The 23,893-nt window shown below is 36.3% G+C and overlaps 1 protein-coding gene across 1 annotated transcript in view; it reads right to left on the minus strand.

The window, feature by feature from the left end:
• Positions 1-223: 223 nt before the first annotated feature.
• LOC136857856 (uncharacterized) overlaps positions 224-23,893 on the minus strand; it is a 162,252-nt gene continuing 138,582 nt past the window's right edge. Inside the window, exons 27-36 of the mRNA XM_068225178.1 lie at positions 23,182-23,341; positions 21,167-21,366; positions 18,620-18,832; positions 17,409-17,441; positions 17,125-17,319; positions 16,540-16,696; positions 12,250-12,455; positions 9,187-9,378; positions 1,504-1,530; positions 224-480 (exon numbers count right to left, since the gene is read on the minus strand). Coding sequence (XP_068081279.1) covers positions 476-480; positions 1,504-1,530; positions 9,187-9,378; positions 12,250-12,455; positions 16,540-16,696; positions 17,125-17,319; positions 17,409-17,441; positions 18,620-18,832; positions 21,167-21,366; positions 23,182-23,341 — 1,388 coding nt within the window. The 3' untranslated portion in view covers positions 224-475. The remainder of the gene's footprint in view (positions 481-1,503; positions 1,531-9,186; positions 9,379-12,249; positions 12,456-16,539; positions 16,697-17,124; positions 17,320-17,408; positions 17,442-18,619; positions 18,833-21,166; positions 21,367-23,181; positions 23,342-23,893) is intronic.

Genomic DNA, 23,893 nt, shown 5'->3' on the forward strand with positions numbered 1-23,893 from the left:
ACACATAAAGATAGTGGGAATGATTGCTGGTACAAACCAGTGGGAACAATAGGGGGAAGATTCCCTAAATGAGGAGTTAATTAATAAGGAACGAAGTAGGTGGGAAAAATTGTGGGTATAAATATACAGGTAATTTTCTTCACCTACAAAACGTAACTAGGGGAGAAATATAGGTATTTGGAATAGTTTAGGGTTATTCACTAAAGAAACAGTTTGCATCACATTGCTCTTAAATGAAGTATAATGTGCGTATTGCCTCAGTTACAATGGTGAAAGCTTGGAAGTAGTTTTCAGTTAATTCCAATACATGTACCACAACATTCTATAGTATCAAACGTATATAAATTGTTTACATATATAACAAATTCGTGGAGTTCTTGAACAATGTTTGAAAATCAGAAGTGATGGGAATAGAATTATGCGGCGTTAATTTCCAGAAAATTGGCTTGCCGTCTGTAGAAGTGGTCCTTCAGTTTCAACCTGTAACAATGAGCATTGAAATTCCAAGATAAGTAAAAGAATGACATCCATATCACATTTGATTAGTGACCTTAGGCATTGAAAAAATATTCGTTATTGAAAAGTTCTGTTTTCGAAACAAACTTTCAACGTATTAGGTCGTGTTACGTACATGTAGTACGTGTTGAAGAGATGTTAAGTACAGAACAAAAATGGCCAGCCGGACACCAGTGGGATCCGAACCCACAACCTTCCGATTTCGCGTCGGTTGCTACATGTACGTAACACGACCTAATACGTTGAAAGTCTGTTTTGATTACAATGCGGTCGTGAAAATTCAATATTCAAGTTCTTTTTTCGTTTAAACAGGCCTAATCTCTATTTTCGTGCCTTGTAAAACAAGAAAATTGTTTTTTGGAGTATTAAGAGGAATCCTCTGACAGGTATAATACGGTGATGATTTTCAATCAAATTGGAATGGATCGGAAAGATCTATCCGGAGGAAATCCAAGGGAAGAGGGAACTGGTCGTGAATGTGCGGAAAGGGGTAGCTAAATATATCGTGCGCATTTTTTGGCATAAATCATTCTGACTGGTTTAATCGAATATACATTTTCGGGAAGGAGATTACGTCAAAATTCGAGTACGAAGTTATTCCAAGATTTAATGCAACGTTTTCAGAATACTAATTAATAAAAATGAAACGTGCAGATAATTACAGAGACTAATAAGTATGTTGACAAGAACAAGGACTTAAATAAGTAATACAAATTTGAAACAAATCCTTCAGGAAGAAGGGTTACTTCAAGTTTTAACATTTTGGAATCTGCAGTTTCTAATGTAGGAAATATGAAGCTATAAATCATGTAGTCTTCTCTGAATTTGAAATATGATAACCTACCTGTATTATCCAGCAATGAGAGTGAACAAGAACAGGGAAATTTATTTCGAAGTGGTTACTATTAGCTATGGTAATATTTTGGTTCTGTTTGTCATTCTACCCTTACGGGCTAATTTTAATTATATATTGTGTTTCATACTTACACTGAACATTTGTCCTGCCACCATATTCTGTAAGAAAAAGAATAACTTTTATTATAGGAGTGTTGTAAATTAATAAATTCACTTAAAGATATGTTTAACAAAATGTAAATTTTTAAATATAATGTAATATGTGTTAATAATTTCTACTATTTTTGACAAAAAAATGCTAAATAATTGAGAAGAGGTCAATAATGATTATAATTGAACAGAAGAAAAGCTGATCGTGGGAATTTCAGTGAGCAAACAAAAACCTACCAGTGTTTTTCTTATGACTTGACTGAATTACATAGATTTAGGAAATATTCATGGTTACAAGCTATAACAAGCCACGCCGTACGGCTTCCGAGGACTAGAAGACAGTAGAACAAAAAGAAACGGTATCTAGGAAAACTTCCAATAGTTTACCAAGTTTGCCATGTGTGTATTTGCAGACAGTGCCTGATAATCCATTTATGCGTAATGTTTAATTGTAATTATTTGAATTATATCAGTTGCTTTGACACATAAAATGAAGTAATATTATAATATTATCCACGCGTGAATCTGGAGAAAGCAGTAGAAAATGGTTGACTGCATGAAAGTAAAACAGGTCTATGTGACTTATAGAAATGGGTTATAGAAACGCTACGTATAATGTTCATACTGAATTAGGTATGGGAGGACAACCTCTAGATACGAAAGTGGACAATGTAATTTTTATGTGTACCTCCACAACAAGATTCGCCTTTTATCTATCCCAGCGAGCTTTGCTGTGTTATTATTGTAAATACGTGCATGCAGTATAATGGTTCTAGCTTCACAATTGGGCAAAGTTCTCCTTCGCACAAGGAATGTAGATAAACTTAGTTCCGTATACTGAAATGTGAGTTAATTGCTTGAGTTCCTGGCTTTCTAGTGTGTAAACTATGTCTTAACTTTCAACAAACACCTGCCATTACCGTAATCTGCCCGAGTACTTAGGAAATAATTGGATAGTATGAAAGTGTGAGTAGTGGTCGATATGGTTAGCAAATGTGAATTAATTAACAAACTATACAGAGCTGTGCATACTTGATCAGATGGGATTCTCTTTGGTGTACTTTGTGAACTGAGTGTTCTGAGATCCAACTACGAATTTATTAACCCCCGCTTCCTCATATTAATAGTTTCCTAATTTAAGAAGGAAATATGTGTCCATAGTCATGCAGATGCACGAACGTATCTTGGAAGAATCTGTGTTTGTGTGTGCGGCTTGTCTGATAATATGTTATTTATTTGCCTGTACAGTAGAGTTTAATAGCTAACACGGACAATGCAATAATGAAATAATATCAGATTTAGGGGGTTGAGGTGAGTGAGGTCTTGGAACCGCAAATTTCCGAATTCTCTCGAAATAATGTTCAAGGCTAATGAGGATTATGTTGCATTTGATAAATGAACTATTAATTTAAGTACGTATATCCTAAGCAGTGAAGGAACGAGCTCCAACTTCTCGTGGTACATTCTGAAATTGAAAATATGGAAGATTTGGTGAGAATAACTGCTGTAAGTGTAATAGCAGACTAGCACTTCTTGTTAATTGACTTGATAATACTATATAGATTTCCTAAAACGGTTTAGTTAGAGAATTGTCTATCTGGAACAACTCTTCCAAGTAAACTTATTGCCGACTCTTTGTTTACCAATTCTTACTGACTGATACTGCCTATTTTTAGACCAGGCTTTAATTGTGATCATTTTAAACGTATTTACTTTCAAACTAAAACAGAAAACCTCATCACTAAATTATGAAATTGAAATGGCGAACTCACTTAGAACAGTGATTTTGTACAATTATAAGGAAATCTTTTAGATCTCCAAAATATCTATCAAATTCTTACAGTTGTGCCGAAATCAATATAAATGATATATATAATTAGATATATTTTCGGTTTCTACGTCCAGCTTTGGGACGATTCATGTATAAACTGCTTGAATATCAGTCTTTAAAAGAGCAGGTACCTGTGTATTTGAATTCCAACATATTCTGTTTGTAGAATAAGAATGGAAAAGCGATTAAAATAAGAAGTTTTGATCGCTTCAGGAAATGCAGTATATTTTATTTATACGTATGTGGAAAGGATACTAAAAACAACTATGTCTACTCGGTGATTTTGGATAATTATCAATTAATTTTGGAAAAATATCATTGAAACATGTATGGCATGTGAATGAAACAACAAAGGAATCCATGTAACAGCTTTAAGAACAATTCTGGGTAAACAAAATAATAATAATAATAATAATAATAATAATAATAATAATAATAATAATAATAATAATAATAATAATATTGTTTTTAGGTCTCACTAACTACTTTTACGGTTTTCGTTGACGCCAAGGTGCCGGAATTTAGTTCTTCAGGAGTTCTTTAACGTTTCAGGAAATCTACCGTTAGGAGGCTGACGTATTTGAGCACCTTCAAATACCACCGAACTGAGCCAGGATCGAGCCTGTCAAGTTGGAGTGAGAAAGCCAGCGCTTCAACCGCCTGAGCCACTCAACCCGGCGGGGTGAAAATATTCAACACATAAATGGTATTTGAATATTGTGATATCTCTTTTGCAAGGCGAAGGCATGACGAACGTATTGTTAGCTATGCTCTTTTGAGCATCTGTAGTAATGAAACAGAGCATGACGAGCTATAGACTAGGGGTAGTTGAGCATGTACAAGCTAACGTTTGTGGTTGTTAAAATTTAATGATTCAAAATACGTTGTTTTAAGCAAAAGAATATATATAAAAATTGCATTAAAATGGGTGACAAATATGAATACAAATGTATATGAAGGCAAATTGTATACAGTTATTTAAGCATCAAGTACGGAAAGCAAAATTGCAATCGATGAATCTAATTCAGCTGAGAATATAGAATAAGTCCAATAAATTTGATGGGTACGTAGTATACACAGGGATTTCTAGTAAAATATATCTAAATTTTATTAGCAACTTAAAGTTGTTTTAGAAGTAGTAGAAAATTAGTGAATTGTAGTTCTATCCATTTTAATTGAACCCTTTTTTGTGCTATTATAATATATGGCAAGCAGTTTGTCTGTCAGGAACTTTATTCTAATACTCGCAAGATACCCGTGCTTCGCTACGGTAATATACTGAAATTTATAATTAATAATTTATTATCGTTTTATATACAACCCGCCGATATTCGTGATCTGACTCGTTTACTGAGAGATTACGGCAACGTTCCTCCCATTTTTCAATCTTTCTTTCCAGCAATCGATTTCGTATTTCCCGGGCTAGGTCCAGGTAATCCACCCGGTCAGTTGGGTTCCTAAATCTTTGCATTCCTTTCCTATAAGCTTTTTTAATGTGGATCAAAGCCTTGAGGAGATCCGGCGTGGTGTCCTCTTACGTGCCCTGGCGGTACTAAACCGGCGGCCGGACTGCAATCGTAGTCATTACCCGTCCAGGACCCGTTTCCAGCACGGTCCGCACATGTTGACGACGGTCCAGGATATTATTATTATTATTATTATTATTATTATTATTATTATTATTATTATTATTATTATTATTATTATTATTGATGTTCTGGACCCCACAGCAATATGCAAGACCGCTACTTGGCGGTAAAATACATCTGCTGCCATTGTCATTGCTAACAATGTGACCAGCACCATTGTTGCGCGTAGGCAAGTGTGCGGAATTTCTGGCGATACGAATGACATACCTCCGTGTATTATTGACCTTATTATAGAGGTGAACAATTTGACGGCCAATCTCATTCCTATCGTTTATTTCAAATGTGTTTAAATTTTTATTTATATGCCAGGAGAATCTACTCTAATCTAAGAACGTTCTCCGAAGGAAAATATGGCTGTTGAAAAAGAACCCAGGAAAGATTAAAAATGATCGGTTTATGATCAGAATAAGTACATCGCAAGTCTACAGCCTGTTTCCTATCATTCGATAGGATCAGTGATTGAATGAATAAAGCCCCATCTAGCGGCGACAATAGGAATTGTGCCGGCTGCCGAAGCTCCTCTCTGGGGCAATGATCGATGAGTGACAAATGAAATGAAATATTGGACAGTGTTGCTGGAACGAACGATGACAGGGAAAGCCGGAGTATCCGGAGAAAAACCTGTCCCGCCTCTATTTTGTCCAGCACGAATGTCACATGGAGTGACCGGGATTTGAAACACGGAACCCAGCTGTGAGAGGCCGGCGCGCTGCCGACTGAGCAACGGAGGCTCCTTATAAGTACATTACGAACAGTAAAATCAATTGGTCTCACCTCCTTTTACACCCCACCGCCGTTAAGTTTATTTACCCCCACCCTCCAAAAAATTAAAAGAAGGCGTGTTTCTTTATGTTTAAAGGAGATTCCAAATACCAATGTTCACGTTTATTACCTTCAGTTTTGAGATATAAGTATCCCCTTAAAAATAATTCACGTTTTTAACTTCCTTCCACACTCCCCCCCCCCCTCCCTCACAAAGTGATATTAAAGCAAAAAATACTTGTTCCTTTAATAGTAAAGGATCTTCTAAATACCAATTATCACCACTCTAACCTCTTCAGTTTTTGATTTATGTGTCCTCATGAAAGGAATTCAACTCCTTTCCACTCCCCCCCCCCCCAAGATTGTTTCCCCCCAAAACGCGCTTTTCTTTGTTTTTAAAGGAGATCAAAATACGAATTTTCACGTCTGTAACAACTTTAGTTTTTATTAGATGTATGTATTCTCATACAATTAAGTCAATTAATTTTTTCTATCCTTTAACACTCCAAATCCCCTTCATTGGATTTTCCGAGAATACGTGTTTGTTTACTTTTAAAGCAGATTCCAAAAATAAAATTTCACGTGTGTAACATCTTCATTTTTGAGATATCAGTAGCCTAATTAAAAGAATTCAACACCATTTTCAGTCACTTTTACCCCCCCCACCCCCCACTACCCAAGTTGTATTTCCGAAAACTAAAAATACACTTTTCTTTATTTTTAATAGGATAAAAAATGACCATTTTTCACTTCTGTACATGTTAAGTTTTTTGAGATATACTGTAGAAATTCTCATTTTAAAATTTCACCCCATTTTAGTTCCCCTTAAGTGGAGTTTCCAAAGACAAATCACCTATGTTTCTTTACACTTACAGGAGATTCCTGATACCCACTATTTACGTCTGTAACATTTTACGCTTCTCAGATATTCTGTAGATATAGTCTTTCAAAAAATTCACCCCAATTTGCCACTCCTGTTTAACCGCCATTAATTGAATTTTCCAAAAGCAAAAATATACGTGTTTCTATATTTTTAAAGGAGATCCCATTTACAAATTTTCAGTTCTGTAATATCTTCAGTTTCTGGGATATATGTATCCTCATTAAAGGCATTCAACCCATTATTCACCCTTTTACACCCCTCCTGTTGGGATTTAGAGGAAACAAAGAAATACGTGTTCCTTTATTTTTAAGGGAGATTCTAAACACCAATTTTTACATCTGTAAACGTTTAAAGTTTTAAGATGTAGACACACTCATTTTAAAAATTCACCCCCCTTTTCACCCCCCGTTATTTGGATTTTCCAAAAACGAAAAAATACCTGTTTCTTTATTTTTAAAGTAGATTCCAAATACCAATTTTCAGGTCTGTAATATCTTCAGGTTCTGAAATATAAGTAGCCTCATTAAAGGCATTCAACCTATTTTTCACCCTTTTTCACCCTTCCTATTAGGATTTTCCGAAAACAAAAAAGTACGTGTTTCTTTATTTTTAAAGGAGATTTCTAAATACCAAATTTTACATCTATAAACTTTAAAAGTTTTGAGATATAGATACACTCATTTTAAAAATTTCATCCCCCTTTTCACCCCCCATTATTTGGATTTTCCAAAAACGAAAAAATACCTGTTTCTTTATTTTTTAAGTAGATCCCGAATACCAATTTTCAGGTCTGTAATATATTCCGTTTCTAAGATATAAGTATTCTCTTTAAAGGCATTCAACCCATTTTCACCCCTTTTTACCCCTTCTATTGGGATTTTCCGAAAACGAAAAAATACGTGTTTCTTTATTTTTAAAGTAGATCCCAAATACCAATTTTCAGGTCTGTAATATCTTCAGGTTCTGAAATATAAGTAGCCTCATTAAAGGCATTCAACCTATTTTTCACCCTTTTTCACCCTTCCTATTAGGATTTTCCGAAAACAAAAAAGTACGTGTTTCTTTATTTTTAAAGGAGATTTCTAAATACCAAATTTTACATCTATAAACTTTAAAAGTTTTGAGATATAGATACACTCATTTTAAAAATTTCATCCCCCTTTTCACCCCCCATTATTTGGATTTTCCCAAAACGAAAAAATACCTGTTTCTTTATTTTTAAAGTAGATCCCAAATACCAATTTTCAGGTCTGTAATATATTCAGTTTCTAAGATATAAGTATTCTCTTTAAAGGCATTCAACCCATTTTCCACCCCTTTTCACCCCTTCTATTGGGATTTTCCGAAAAAAAAAGTACGTGTTCCTTTATTTTTAATGAAGATTCTAAATACCAATTTTTACATCTCTAAACTTTAAAACTTTTGAGATATAGATGCACTTATTTTAAAAATTCACCCCCCTTTTCACCCTCGCATTAATTGGATTTTCCAAAAACAAAAAAATATGTGTTTCTTTACTTTTGAAAGCGATCAAAATTACCAATTTTGAGGTCTGTAATATCTTCAGTTTCTGAGATATATGTATTCTCTTTAAAGGCATTCAACACATTTTTCACCCCTTTTCACCCCTCCTATTGGGATTTTCCGAAAACAAAATAATACGTGTTCCTTTATTTTTAATGAAGATTCTAAATAATAATTTTTACATCTCTAAACTTTAAAACTTTTGAGATATAGATGCACTCATTTTAAAAATTCACCCCCCCCCCTTTCACCCTCGCATTAATTGGATTTTCCAAAAACAGAAAATATTTGTTTCTTTATTTTTCACAGCGATCAAAATTACCAATTTTGAGGTCTGTAATATCTTCAGTTTCTGAGTTATAAGTAGCGTATCCGGATTAAAGGCATTCAACCCCTTTTTCACCCTTTTTCACCCCTCCTATTGGGATTGTCTGAAAACAAAAAAATACGTATTTCCTTATTTTTAAAGAAGATTCTAAATACCAATTTTCACATCTGTAAACTTTTAAAGTTTTGAGATATAGACACACTCATTTTAAAATTTCACCCCCCTTTTCACCCCCTTAGCGACGGAATATCCAAAAATCCTTTCTTAGCGAGCACCTACATCTTAATATGAATATATCCCCAAAATTTCATTTCTTTATGTCCAGTAGTTTTGGCTCGGCGATGATGAATCAGTCAGTCAGTCAGGACAAGTTATTTTATATATATAGATGGAGATGTGTGACATTGTAGAGTCCGCTATAACGTTGGAATGCCTCCTTTAGTGACCTAGCCTAGTATAGTTCAAATTTTTGGACAATTATTTGTCCCAAAAATCGTTGTTTGCTAGAGCGTGTATTAAAAGCAGTTGAATTGACTTTTTTTAAATCAAACTTTCACAAGGAACTAATATGATGGTTGTGAAGATCAATCAAGTAATCCTTTCAGTACATAGGGTGAAAGAAAGTCTGCGCCACATAAATATAGTTAAGTATAGCTCATACGATTTGTGTTCACATGTTCTAACTTACCAGTTTCAAGCACATTCTTCAGCGAATCTAAAATATCGAAGTCTCTAATAGCGTAGAAGTACGTCGCTATGGATGTTAGTTGTTCAGCATCATAATCTCCAACACCGATGGCGAAAAGTGGGTTATCACCTCGTTTGAGAACAGCAGCAGACTCTGTCGGATCTGTGGTGCTAACTCCATCCGTTATCAGGACTGAAACAAATGATGAAGGAATTATCTGTCGGTGCTGCTGCTTCATAGAAGGATTTTGGGACGTACTATTTTAAAGATTATATTAATTATATTGGGATGAATAATTACGGACATCGTTGTACTAAAAGGCAAGGTACAAATATTTCCTAGAGTTAATGGTTTACTTGCCAGTGCACTTATTTCGTGCTGAATTCCCACCGACACATTATGTTATTGTGTCTTGCGTTCCCCTGTGGATATGCCATTTGTAGGTAATTGGACTGCAATTGAAAGATGTGCAATTAAGATACTCCTTTGTGGGAAGCTTGATTCAGTTTTGTCGATTTTGATCTGAACCTAGATATGCAATCCAAAAGTACTAAGCTGCTGGGCCACATATTATTCTTGTTCGAGATAGATTATGCTCATTGTGTTCATGTCAGGGAAACTATATATTCGTATCCAATGGTCAATAACTCTTACCTGTCTTTAATTCCAACGTTCTAATTCCACACTACCAATAATAAGTCTTGTTGTGGAGACTTCAGATGTAATGAGGCCCACAAAGCTTTGTTTACTGAACGGAATATATTTCAGATTAGATTCTAAAAGTAAATCTCACACAATATATATTCGAATCACGTGACCTAATAGACAATACGTTATTGTTTCCTGTATACTCAGTGATTTTGAAGGAATACTATATGCTCCTGGCATTATGTCAACAACCTGAAGTAATCCTGTTCACATGCTGTTCGAGCCTTAGTATAGTAGTGAGAGGGCGCAGGTTTAGAACAAAATTATGAATACATAATTATGAATGATTAATATTAATTCTACGTCTTGAGCGCATATTAACTATCAGTAGCTTTGAAGAGAAATCCGATTCCCTTCTTTTACACGGAAACACCGTTATTCCTCTTCTTATAGATTTACTCACAGTAGTCTATTCTACCTCAACATTAACAAATTTGGGCTAACTTTGAGGGGATTCCATCCTACAATATTGAATGCAAGGTAAGACCACAAGGAAAGTACACTGCGCTGGCAATCATGTTCAGATACATGGAGCAACGACTGAAAGTATAACGAATAGTCAGAGAAGAAACCCTGGGAGAGGCCAAGACCAGGAGTGCCGTAAATGACATGATGGACGTACATACTGTACATACATCCACATTATAGGGTATAATGCCCTACAGCTTTCAGTCTACAAGCCTCTGTGGATTACACAGGGTCTCAACAATCCTAGTGTTTCGACTAGTGCTAGGGCCACGTATATCCCCAACCCTCTTTTCTTTGAATAATTATAAACTCAGTGTAACCATCGATATCTTGATCTTCCTTTATTTCCCTTACCCTCCACGATCAAGCCAATTATTTTTCCAGGTAAGCTGTCGTCCTCCAATCGCCGCACATGACCCCGTCACTGAGGCAGGCTTATGCGTAAGGTATCCTCTATGGAGTTTGCTATAAACTTAGCCTGTATCTCCTCATTTCGAGTGCCCTCCTGTTTCCATCTGGTTATAAAAGCAACCTTTTTGCTACTTTTATATCTATTAGTTTTAATTTACGAATCATATGTACTAAGTCCACCCACCTAACACTCCTCTACAACGAAGTCTGTCAGGAAATAGACGAGTGCAAAGATAGTTTCATCCGGGAGCTGTCTTATTTTTTACAGTGTACCGATGATAAGAACTGCGAAATTTCTGCATTAGCTTTTCAGTACCTTGGTTCGATTTTACTTAGTAGCCTATACTACCATCCAGGGACGTAGTGGATAATTTTCATTCCCCAAATTATTTACATTCCTACAAAATGAAGAGCTGACTATCATTGAAGCTATAATCGTTTGCACTGACCGTGAAGTTAAACGCTGGGCACGAAAGCTGTTTATATTGGTAAATAAAGACCTTAAATAGGTTGTGTTTACCATGTGTTTCTTTCTACTCTAGGTATTGCTGTGTATTAGTTCATATTCTTGTATGCACAAAAGTTTTGTTTACATGCAGCAATATGACACCTCTTCACGGCAAGCTACGTTGTATATTTAGACCTTTCAGATATTAGTGTGCCCTTTGGATGCAAGTCTCTAATCACACATCACACCTCAATGTGTGAACACTTGTTCGACTGTACCGCAATCATACAAATGACGTTGGGGCAGGTTCATTGTTATGAAGTGCACTCTGATGGTTGTGATGGTACTTACTACGGTTTTCTGGGAAGTTCGAATTTAACGGGAAACGAGACACCCACGAAATGACTTCTTACCTTACATTTAGCTTCTATAGTCGTCAGGGTAAAGAATGAATTTAAAGTATCAAAGGTGAAGCGTATATCTTACCTTATATGTATAATTTGAATATCAAATAACTTTGTATGTGCCAATTGTGCCAATCCCGACGCTGATGAAATAAACGGAAATTTCAGTCTATATCACGTCGAAAAATATGGCGGTGAAGTAATAACGTCGGTATATCCATGGGTTTACAAGCCAAACGCATTAATTCAAAAATCTTAGTTTTGGGAAAAGGAGTTTTAAATAATTCCACAGTATTTCATTGCAATACCTGCTCTCAGAATAAGAATATATATCTTTAAAATTATGTAATGGATTTGGTAGAGCATAGCATTGTCAGATGAAAATGCATTAATGTATTTAAAATAATGAAATTCTTTTCTTCAGATAATGCACAAAAATTGATAAATATCGACTGAAGAAATGAAAATCAATAGACATGACAGTGTAAAAAATCCAAACTAAAAATTGACTCAATGTATGTTACGATTATCATTTCAGTAACATACATTGAGTCGCTTTGTGCAGTACATGAAACTTTTGGACTAAATAGGCTACATCTATGAGCGCAAATCTGAATTACTTACATGTAACGGTGAAATTATGCACACCATTCTGCTCTAACTCGTTATGAGCGAGTTGAAGCGCTTTAGCTGCATTAGTGCCACCTCGAGGATACCTGATGGCGCTTACGTTGCTGAGGAATGTGCAAGTGTCATCAGTACTGGCTGAGACGTCCACTGTAGCGTCGCTGCTGAATGTCACCACACCGGCAGAACGACGTTCTGACAACCTAGAGTGGAAAACGAAAAGATCAGAATTAGATATAGTAAAAAAACTTCACTATCCACTCAGACAGAAGTCGGAAATAGGTCTCAAGGTCAAGTGTGATGAAATGACCGACTTAGAAATAAATATGATTATAAGAACTACACAAATGACTCAGGTAGATTTGTTTGTAATAATTTCATTATTTATTTTGCATTTCAATCATGTTGACATCTTAAATGTGTGGCAGATTTTTTTTTTGCTATGGGCTTTACGTCGCACCGACGCAGATAGGTCTTATGGCGATGGCAGATTTTTAGTGGGACTGAAGATGCTTCACTAAATGATGCGAAACATGTTTCAATTCAGTTACAAGAAACATACTGACGTTTTACGCTTTGAATGATGTAACCCATAGTTATGATCACGATATCGACAGTCACGTAAAACTACAAATTGAATGAATTAAAGTAAATGTCAACGACTCGCTAGCCGCCGCTATAGTTGCTGCGGCCGTCGTTCTTAAGCCTAACACACAATTATATTTGAATAGACTATGCTGATCTAATGATGATTTCAATAATTCTAAGACGCTGTAAAATTGTAAAATATCTCTTTTTATTTTCATCGCCCTTTCATGTTGATGGTGAGACAGAGACTACAATGTTCAAGACATTATTAATTGATACTCCAAGTCCTCCGAGTTAAAAATGAAATTTGGCGCTGTGTTACTTTTGATTTCTACAAGCCCTACTTGCCTAAAGAAATGGGTCATCTCAGTGACCTCGCATTGAAAGTGACAGCTTTATTTGGCAGAACCTGCGTGTGTAAGTAACCATTTTTCTGCAATAAAACTTTTCATATCCAAAGAATCATCCCGACCTTTGACAAACAGTTAGAAGGAAGTATGCGAATTGTACACTCATGTTCATAAAAACACCTTGAAAGACTAGAGTTAGGAAGTTCATATTCACAGGACTTGTTCATTAGCATGTTCTGCTGAAACGATTATCATTTCAGTCACCTAGGTTCAGCATGTGCCTTGTTGTCTAGTAGGCACTGGGTCCTTCATGGGCACTGATAACTTGTTCCATGCGTGATGGTATCGACGCTTATAAGGCGCAAATAGCGTTCTGGGGTATAGCCATACCTGCTGCATTCACGTGGTTCCACAATTCACTCTTGGTGGTTGGCATTGGGTCACAGCGCCGCACCCGTCGTTTCACCATATTCCACACATTTTCGATTGGCGACATGTCCGATGATCGGACGGGCCAGGGCAACAGTCTGACATCCTGTGACAACAAGAAGGCATGTGTTCGTGGTCGCGCATTGTCCTGCTAAAATATGGCGTCTGCAGAAAGAGTACGACTACGGGTCACAGGATGTCATTTACGTAGGTCAAACTGGTCACAGTGACTTGGACACGCAACCAACTGTGATTTGTGGTTGTACCCAATAGCATCCCACACCATTTGGCCTTGAGTTGGCGCTGTATGTCTTGTGCGAATGAAGTCAATGTGATGCCTCTCCCCTTTTCTGCAGCGAGCCAAAATGCGGTCATCATTTCCAAACAAACAGGACCTGGATTCGTCCGAAAACACTATCTGCTGCCGTTCTTGTACCCAGTGACGTCGTTTCATTCACCGTTGCAGTCTAGCATGTTTATGCACATTAGTCAAAGGTAGGCAGATAAGTGAACAACGCGCCGGTAACCCAGACGGTAATAAACGACGACAAACTGTCACTCCGGATAGCGTACGATATATTACAATGTTTCATTCTTGCGCCAGAGCCGAGGAGGACACAGATCTGTCCTGCAATGCCATTCGGATGAGGTGTCGATCATCTCGGAGGGTGGTCTGGGTGGTGCGACCAGACCAATTTCGTCGTGCTCTACGGCGTTCTGTGAACCATTCTGTGCACATCCGTTGTACTGCCGACACACTTCGTCCCACACGAACAATTTCCCGGATGGATGCATCACATTCTCTCATGCCAATAATGCGCCCGCCCTCTTTCAAACTCACTCATTTGACGGTACGATTCACGCATACGCCTGCGAGGCATCCTGCACGTATGCTCAAGTCACAATGATCCCTTACCTTCGGTTTGCAGCGACAACGATAGCCGTAGGCACATTTCACAAGTCGGTTCTGGTGCGCCGATATATCGATCTGAACCTTGAATCTGAGGGCTGACATGGTTTAAATGCTAATCATTTCTTCAGAGCATACTAATGCACATATCCTGTGAATATGAACTTCCTATCTCTAGTCTTAAGGTGTTCTGGTTTTATGAATATGAGTGTAACATCGAAAATTGAACGTGATATTGAGAGAATAAAAAATAAACAGTTGCATGGTTACCAGTAACTTGTGACATGTTGAATTTTGTGTAAGCTTCACTTATTATTATCATGTCATTTTTAACAGATAATACGTAAGACATTTCTGAAAATTAAATATATTATTAAAATACGTAATTATACCTGACTTTAACTAATGAGGAATTAGTAAGATGTATATGGGGGCAGGACACAATCGATGCAGATACAGGTATGAGGACCTATGGTGTACATTTTAATGAAAACCAAAACAGGGCGAAGTGGCGTGCACAGTTCCAATGAGAACACCTTGAACCGAGTAGGACAACGCTGGAGATATTATATTATGAGGGAGTTGGTGTATAAGGCTCTGTGATCCTCCATCAGAACTTCGAATCTCAGACTTCAAAAGGTTGTGATCACCCGCGATTTAAAACTTTATGAATTCTTCACAACCTGAAGAATGATTACGCTCTTACATCAAGAAAAGATGCCTAACTTCTCCCTACTGAATAGGGAAAATGGAAAGTACACGGCCAAAGACGAGCGAAGTTTGCTTGATCTAGATAACGAATTTACTGAGGACTGTGGTTATGTGGAGTTCCCAACAATGCAATGTTTATTATACTGCATGTTGTAATGCTTATGTACAGTACTTACAATCTGCATTGTACGGAACATTCCCGGGAAATGGCTTCCTCATTGTTCTGGGATATGAACTCATTCGTACTGTATAGTTATTTTTGCTTGTGAAAGAAACGTAAATTACTATTCCCACCTGACATATGTAGACGGTTAACGGTGGTTCATCTGTTTCACTATGAGGATTAAATCCTTGCTCTGGTTGATATGGCTCAAAAGATATTTAAATATTTCATTACCTTCCGAGATGCTAAGGAACACCTAAGGGGCATACTTCCAGTATCTCGGTACCGTACAAGACCGTTATCATTGAGGTGTTTATTACAATATCACGGTTGGTTGATGACTTGAACTTTCACATTTTATCGAGGTCCTTATTATTCAATGGCAAACATGATGGAAATGGCGGAATGATTCATACCCCTGAAACAGATTCATCCCATTTTGTAATCTTTCTTTGGAGTTAATCGATGCGCTCAACTTTAACCATCTACCAGCCTCTAGACAATCTTATAATCTCTGAAATGGTCGGGAATCAAACTCAGGTTTCATAGGACTGCAGCTAACATCGCTATCCATTGAAATACGGAGGAGGACGATTAGCTTAACATATATACCCTTCGTATGCGTATATGTGTTATGAGAAGGGTAATGAAGCTGAAGATCATAATTTCCATATACGTCAGAGTTCTGAGCCAACGCCAAACTAAGTGATTTTTCTCGAAATATTCCCTGAACGTCAAACATTTAGTAATATAAAATGTATGAACTCCTCACGATCTAAGGCTAAGAGGGAACGCATGGTTTGTGTGTCAACCTCGGTGTTAATGTCAAAGCCGCTACTTCACGTCATAAACAACAAAAGACTGCTGATGAAACAAGGATAAACTCGTCCCGCTTTTCTGCCAATTAAATAGAGTATATGGCCAGGAAACCCTTTTACAATATGACACTAAATGTACAAATCTTGTTGTCAAATCTGGATAGTAATTTGTAAATTTGTATTTGTTGTTGAAACGTTATACTTTTTTTATATTTACGTTATATATGTACTTGATATATATGATATACATGATGAAATGAAAGTAATTGTTCCAATTTAATATATTACTATGGCTATAGTTTATACATCAATACGTACGGAAATGCACGGACGATTGCATTCACTAGGCCTGTTTCCAAACCAAATTCCTCTTCAGTAAGACTTCCAGAGCCGTCCACGACGAACATCAGGTTGGCAGGTCTCCCCAGAGTTCTGTTGATTTTGGCAATGAAATCTTCACCAATTTCTTCAATAGCTGTAGACATTCAAAAATGCTGAATGAGTCCATTGCGGAGTTCAAGTTTCATTATTAAAACTCGTACCAAGTTTAACATTAACAAATTATTTACATAAATTACATTTCCAAAATGCTAACATAATCTTAATGTTTAAACATGCAGATGAAGAAATTGCAAGCAAAATAACATAATATGTTTCTTATAGTACACCTTTTGAAATTAAACAACTAGATTTATATCTTTATATGAGCCCACTTTTAGAACACCAGATAGAATTACATGATCTTTAATGGGGCACTCCTGGTTTGGAAAAACTTAATCTACCGGTGAATACAGAAAAAAGCCTCTCCTCACGGAAGTAAATGAGAGAATATAATTTTAACACGAAGTTTTCAACATTCTGTAATCCTTCAGGAGTAATGGAAAGGAACTATAATGTACTTACTTTTGCATGAAGGCAAACTCCTGTCTCCTCCGTTGTTCACCCAGTCACTCTGGTTGCAGGTAACATCAGGAGTACCACTAAGTTCGTAGCCTTCTTCACAAACAAGTTTGCAGACAGTTCCTTGTTCACTTGTGCCCGATGAGCAGTTGGATGCTTCCCAGTGACCACGCTGGCTATTCTCTAAAGCCTCGCAAACTAATACAGGAAATATTAAATATTGAATACAGATAATAGAACTAGACAAAAGACGGTAATGGAAATTGATATTTAAGTATGTAACTTACCTTGAACTTCTTCAGTTGAATCGGATATGTAAGCTGAAATCACATAAAAATAATAATTTCATGGTAGATTGATACTCTAAAAATAATTAATGTGACAATATATTATATAAGTTTACCCTGACTAGTAATGGAATGAATATTTTGAAGTGTACTTGATACACTAAATCTTAATAACAACGTCTTTAATAGCATTTTACCCCCACAAAGCACAAGATTGATAATGTTGTGATTAATACTAATTCGTCAACATCTATTTTTCCAGATAATAAAGGAATATCTTCACAATATGGACTAAGTTCAACATTATTAGCTTCACAAGGAGAAAGTAAGGTAGACAGGATATTGTATTAACCCTAGTTTAGTTACAAATAATGATGTTACCTTTCACACTCTTCGTTATCCTTAATGTACTGCATTATTATTAGCAATAACTAAAGCTAAATAATTCAAATAATAATAATAATAATAATAATAATAATAATAATAATAATAATAATAATAATAATAATAATAATAATAATAAACCTCAGAGAACATGAAGAAGAGGATCTAGCGATTCTCAGACATTTGTATAGAATGAACGTATATTCGTCTACCAAATGTATATCTGATTATTTCTGAAAAAAAACCTCTACAGCATAGACTGAAAGAAAATCGTGGAAATATACGGAAATGCTAATTATCTTAGAGAACGGAATGATAGACATAAATAAATTTAGGAACACAACGAAAAATTTGGAGTATTTTTAAGTCGAAGGAAGAGATAAGATGACAGAAAGAGCCTGGAAGGAAGAAGAACGGAAGCAGGCCAGCGAGCACATGAAGGAGTATTGTACATACATCTCCATACAGGGAAGAAAATGAAGATCTAGCACGATCCTAACTGGCCAATTCGCCAGAAGAAGTCAACAGTACGAATATTAATTAATAAAATAAACTAACGTACTGATATTAAAAGAGTATCATGTCACATGTATCATTCATTTATATATACATTCATACACACATCATAAACTCAGAATATTAAATTAGAGTAGCAATTTTACATGGCGGTAATGCTAAAATGACTTAATCTACGAGAATTAAATTTACTAAGTCACATAGGAAAACTGTATCAATTTCAAGAAGATTCCTGAATATTGCCTTCATTACAGTCAATATGGATTCATGTTAGTAATTCAGTGGAATTCAAGTATTAGAATTGTACTCACTCCTTCTGATGTATGTCGATGTTGCATTGAAAATTTCCCAATTTTGGAACAGGAAGTATACAGAACTACCTTCTTCATTCGTAGAGGAAATGGAAATAGCGGTGTCTCGGTTGACTTCTCCCACATATACGGGAATTATAAAGTTTCCTCGGCTCTTAATCAGTCTTGCCTCACCAGAGCCATCAACAGAACTCTCAGTACCGGAGATGAAAACTGTAAAATTAATAACAAAAATCAATTATCATTTCTGCTAAAAATTATTTTGTCTTAATGACAAGTTTACTGCTATAAAATAATTAGAATAATTAGAGTCAGAAGTCTTCTTCAAGGAATATGTGTAGCACTTGACGATGACAGTCAGGATTTTGGAACTGGGTCAAAATGAAGGAGAACTTAGTTAATGTAACAAATAAATGTTGCAGATGGTTAGTTGTTTCAGGGGACCACTGTACCTAGCGATGAAAGAATGGACTTAGATACAAATCACAGAGTACAGTCTGAAATTTGAAAAAAATATCTGATATACTATGTGACAGACGATTAAGCATAAAACTAAAGACCTATAAGAAAGTGGTGAGTCGTGGAATGCTAAGAGGTGGATAGATCTAGGCAATAATGAAGTCTCATTGCCAGAAGCTCGACGTACCTGAAATGAACGTAATTGCCATGGATGCAGTAACGTGAGAAAAACAATTATATAAGGGACCACGTCGATGAGGTACACCTGATTCAGTATGTTCACTTATTATGAAGAAGAGTGCTGGGAATAGAGGTGGAAAATAGCAGAGAGGGAGGATGACCAAGTCGAAGATGTATAGACTGCGTGAAGAGAGATTTGTTGGCGAAGTAGTTGACATACAGTATAGTCTGACTCAGAAGAAAATGGAAACGACTTACCAGAAACATCCACAAAGCATAAACGGGATAAGAAGAAGAAAAATTGGAAACAAGACTTGTATGAAATGAATGATGAGATATACCGGTAACTGATCGCAAGTAAACGTAGGAGAATGGGATACACTGCGGCATTTCGAAAACTAATGAACAGTTGAGAAATACGGGTATGGTAGAAACTTTTAGCTGGAGGATACATATGAGATGACTAAGTGATTACGGTAAATATTGTTATTGTCTTTGGTCATCAGTCCATATATTGGTTTAGTGAATCCCTCCACACAACCTATTACGAGGTAAGCTTTTCATTTCTACGTAAATGCCACATCCTACATCTTTCTATTTTTTGTCATATTCATGTCTTGATCGACCCTTACAGATCATTCTGCCTACGTTCCTCAAGAACTATTTGAACAAGTCGTGGATGTCTTAAGATGTGCCCTATCACTCCGTTTCTTATTCTGGTCAAATTATGCCAAAACGTTTTCCTTTTAGCAACCCGATCCAGGATTTCTCCATTCGTAATCCCTCCACTCATTTTACCTCCAGCATTATTTTGTGTTAAAAATTTTAGAATCTCCTATTCACTATCTTTATGAGCGAGTAATTGTCCATATTCCACGTCCATACAATGACATGCTCAAAGCAAAAGTCTTCAGAAACGTTTTAATTTGCATATCAAGATTAAATATTTCTTATGAAAGGTCTTCCTTGCTTATAGTAATCTGCGTTGTATGCCCTCCTTAGTTCTTCCATCTTTAGTCATTCTACTTCTCAAATAGCAAAATGCATCCACTTCCATTTAGACCATTTGCTAATCTAATATTTTCTGCACCACCGAACTTCGTTCGACTTCATTTTATTGTTTTGGACTTACATAAATTCAATCTTGCATTCATTTTCCAAGACTGTCTCCATACCTTTTCTCAGTTTATCAAGGTTTTCTGCAGACTCATTAATATCATCGGCTAATGTCATGATTTTGATTTTCTTCCCTTGTATTGTGATTTCATATCCAAACCCTTCTTGGATTTCCTGCGTCACCTGTTATGTATAAACATTGGAGAGGAAAGGGGATTGCTGCTACTTATTCAGAATAGTCTTCTCACTGCAGACTGATTTTTGTACAGATTGAAGACAATCCTTGTTTCTCTGCTTCTGACCTCGATCAGCTTCAGAATATCAAATAGCTTTGTACAGTCGTCTTTATCGAATGACTTTTATACATCTACGAATGTCATATATTTGATCTGGCCTTTAATTCTATTCTTTAAGATCGGACATAAGAGTCAATATTCCTTTGCATATTCCTACATTGAAGAGTGAAATAATTACGTAGATGTAAAAGTGAAGCATGGGATAACATTCTGATAGGATGTCATCCAAAAACACAGTTGGACTAAAAATATAATTAAAAGTGTTTTGATACCAGTTATAGTTGACTTTAAGTTACGGATGCCATAGATCATGTATTATCATAATAATTTAGGTGAAGTATGGGGTATTATTTAAGTTTCCATTCGTAAGATACTGCAGAACTCAGTTCCCGACTTTACCAATTATTCGGATTTGAGTGTAGTAACTTTACTCTACGCAGGAATAACATGGTTCTTAAAATGTGAAGCACGAAAATCTTATCAAAATATTACTTACCAACTAATGTACTCCGTCCAGTGAGTTGCATCTCTGAGAAAGAGCGGTCGAGAACATTGGCTATGTCACTTCCGTCCCCGGGAGAATACTGGACACTGTCCACTCTTTGAATAAATTCCGCTCTTTTAGTCTCAGTGAAAGGTATGACGACTTCAGCGTAGTCGCTGTACGTTATTAGTCCAAAGTAGGAGATCCTGGAGCTGTAAGAAGACATTAATCTATGCAGAGGAAATAAAAACACGTTTAATAGTTCAATAAATCAATTGTTTACATATATCCTCCGTCTTGTGACTTCATTCCCATCCACTCTCCAGTGAGCATGAACTTTCATCACTACACAATGCCTAGTAGTGTTTTAATACCAGCTACTGTACCATACCCATCTTGGACGTGTTAGTTTCGTATGATTCCAAGAGCAGAGTTAGAACACACAGTCAATAATAATAATAATAATAATAATAATAATAATAATAATAATAATAATAATAATAATAATAATAATAATAATAATAATAATAATTTGTTAAATATCAATTCATGAGATATTGCAGAATTCAGTTCCCGACCTTACCAATTATTCTGATTAGAGGGTAGTAACCTTGCTCTACGCAGGAATAACGTAATTTATTATTATTATTATTATTATTATTATTATTATTATTATTATTATTATTATTATTATTATTATTATTATTATTATTATTATTTCATGTGGATATTTCTAGCCTGGTGCAGCCTCTCTAACGCCCGACATGTATGGAAAATTGACTGTTATTGTGGTGATTTTGATGGAGTATAGAGTTGTTGTGTGTGATGTTTTAATTTCATGGATATTGATGACAGCTCAGTCTCCACCATCTTCCTTCAGAAGCGAACACTATCTTCATCTAAAATGATTCTTAATTCGAAGTCATCAGTTAGCATGATTTGCCTCACTGTAAAAGTCATCCACGCAGATCCGTACGCACTTTATTATGAAAATGGTTCAGTACTTCCCTGGACACTGTGCAAATACAAAGCACAAGTAATAGAACATACAGAACTGAATATTCAAAGTATTCCAGCCACTGTGCTAACAATGGCGACGAGGTTTCGGCAAGATATTCCCAAATACATTAATATGTGTGTAATGGGCTTTCATTTCCGTTGTTCCTAATTTACTGGAACTCTGCTCCACAATTATGTCCAGGAGAGTTTATAAAGCCCCATAAACGTAATTAGAAGGCACATCTTACAGAGTTAATAGAAAATCTGTTTAGAGATATCCATCTTCTTCTTAGAAGTTCAAGAGTATCTGGAAAATGGCTAAGATCAGAGAGGCTGAAACACTCTGAAACTGCATCTTCTATGTCTACATTATTCTGTTAGATTGAAGATTGAAGCCAGCATTCATCATTGTATTGTTTGTTTTCATTGGTAGGCGGCGCGATTTCAGCATGTATCTGTCACATTTATTTCGATAGGAAGTGTAGTGTATCACAAAATCTTATCCAGTTTTCGCAGAAGAGCATGAAAGTCGTGTGAAGTAATAGCCAATAAGCCGCACTACATTTTAGTGTCAGAGCTTATTCCAGTAGATCTGTTGAGCTGTACGTCGATTTCCTTGATGTGGTAGGTGTTAAGCCATGCAATAGAGAGCGTCGGACATATCATCTACAATCGCCAATCTCTTTGGAACGAAAAAGAATAGTGAGAGTAGGATATTCGTGATGGAGTTGCAGTTGAAGACATCTGATGATGCTCTACATATGAAACGGAAGATACAGTGGGGTAAATGTAAATACCTTCCCTAGCACTAATTGACTCGCTTATTTAGAGAACAAATGGAAGGGTGATCTAGAAGAATGCATACTCTTCATCCAGATTTAATGATTGAAAATTTAGAATTGTAGAAGATTAATAGATTAGTCAATTACAAGATCAGTAGTTGCAGTTTGAACGCTGAAAGGTGAAGGAGTTTATTAACGAAATGTCTGTAAGTGAATTCAATAGAATAGAACAGTGGAGATACTCACAAGGCAACCTCAGTGATGGCCTTAACAAAATTTAGCTCCGTGTGGTAAAATGTTGATTCGCCGACATTCTGAGAAGAATCAACAATGAAGAGCACCTGCTGAAAGCCTGTGATGGTTCCATTGAAGACGCCCACTACTTCTTCACCAACTTCTTCAACACCTGCGAAAAGAAAGTTCTCGTTTAGCACTATTAATTGAATTGAGCAGGACTTCATAATTTTTTGATATATTAGCAAGTTTGTCTGCTGCATTCGACTGTTACAAGTCTATATGTGTCAGTTGTAGAGTATCGTTCGTGGGTTTAATCCCATCAGAGCTAATCCGGATTTCGATGGGAAGAGGAAGGTCTATTTGCCACTGTTTTCCTTATACTGGCGTATAAATGCTATTTTGCTTTACGTCGCACCGACACAGATATGTCTTATGGCGACGATGGGACAGAAAAGGCCTAGGAATGGGAAGGAAGCGGCCGTGGCCTTAATTAAGGTACAGTCCCAGCATTTGCCTGGTGTGAAAATGGGGAAACCACGGAAAACCATCTTTAGGGCTGCCGACAGTGGGGTTCGAACCCACTATCTCTCGATTACTGGATACTGGCCGCACTTAAGCGACTGTAGCTATCGAGCTCGGTGGCGTATAAATTATCTCTAGTAACACGTTTGATATTAGTCCGTCAAAATTTGTATAAGAACTCATCAATACAGCGCCAAAT

The sequence above is a fragment of the Anabrus simplex genome, chromosome 1 (genome assembly GCF_040414725.1).
Source record: "Anabrus simplex isolate iqAnaSimp1 chromosome 1, ASM4041472v1, whole genome shotgun sequence".
NCBI lineage: Eukaryota > Metazoa > Arthropoda > Insecta > Orthoptera > Tettigoniidae > Anabrus > Anabrus simplex.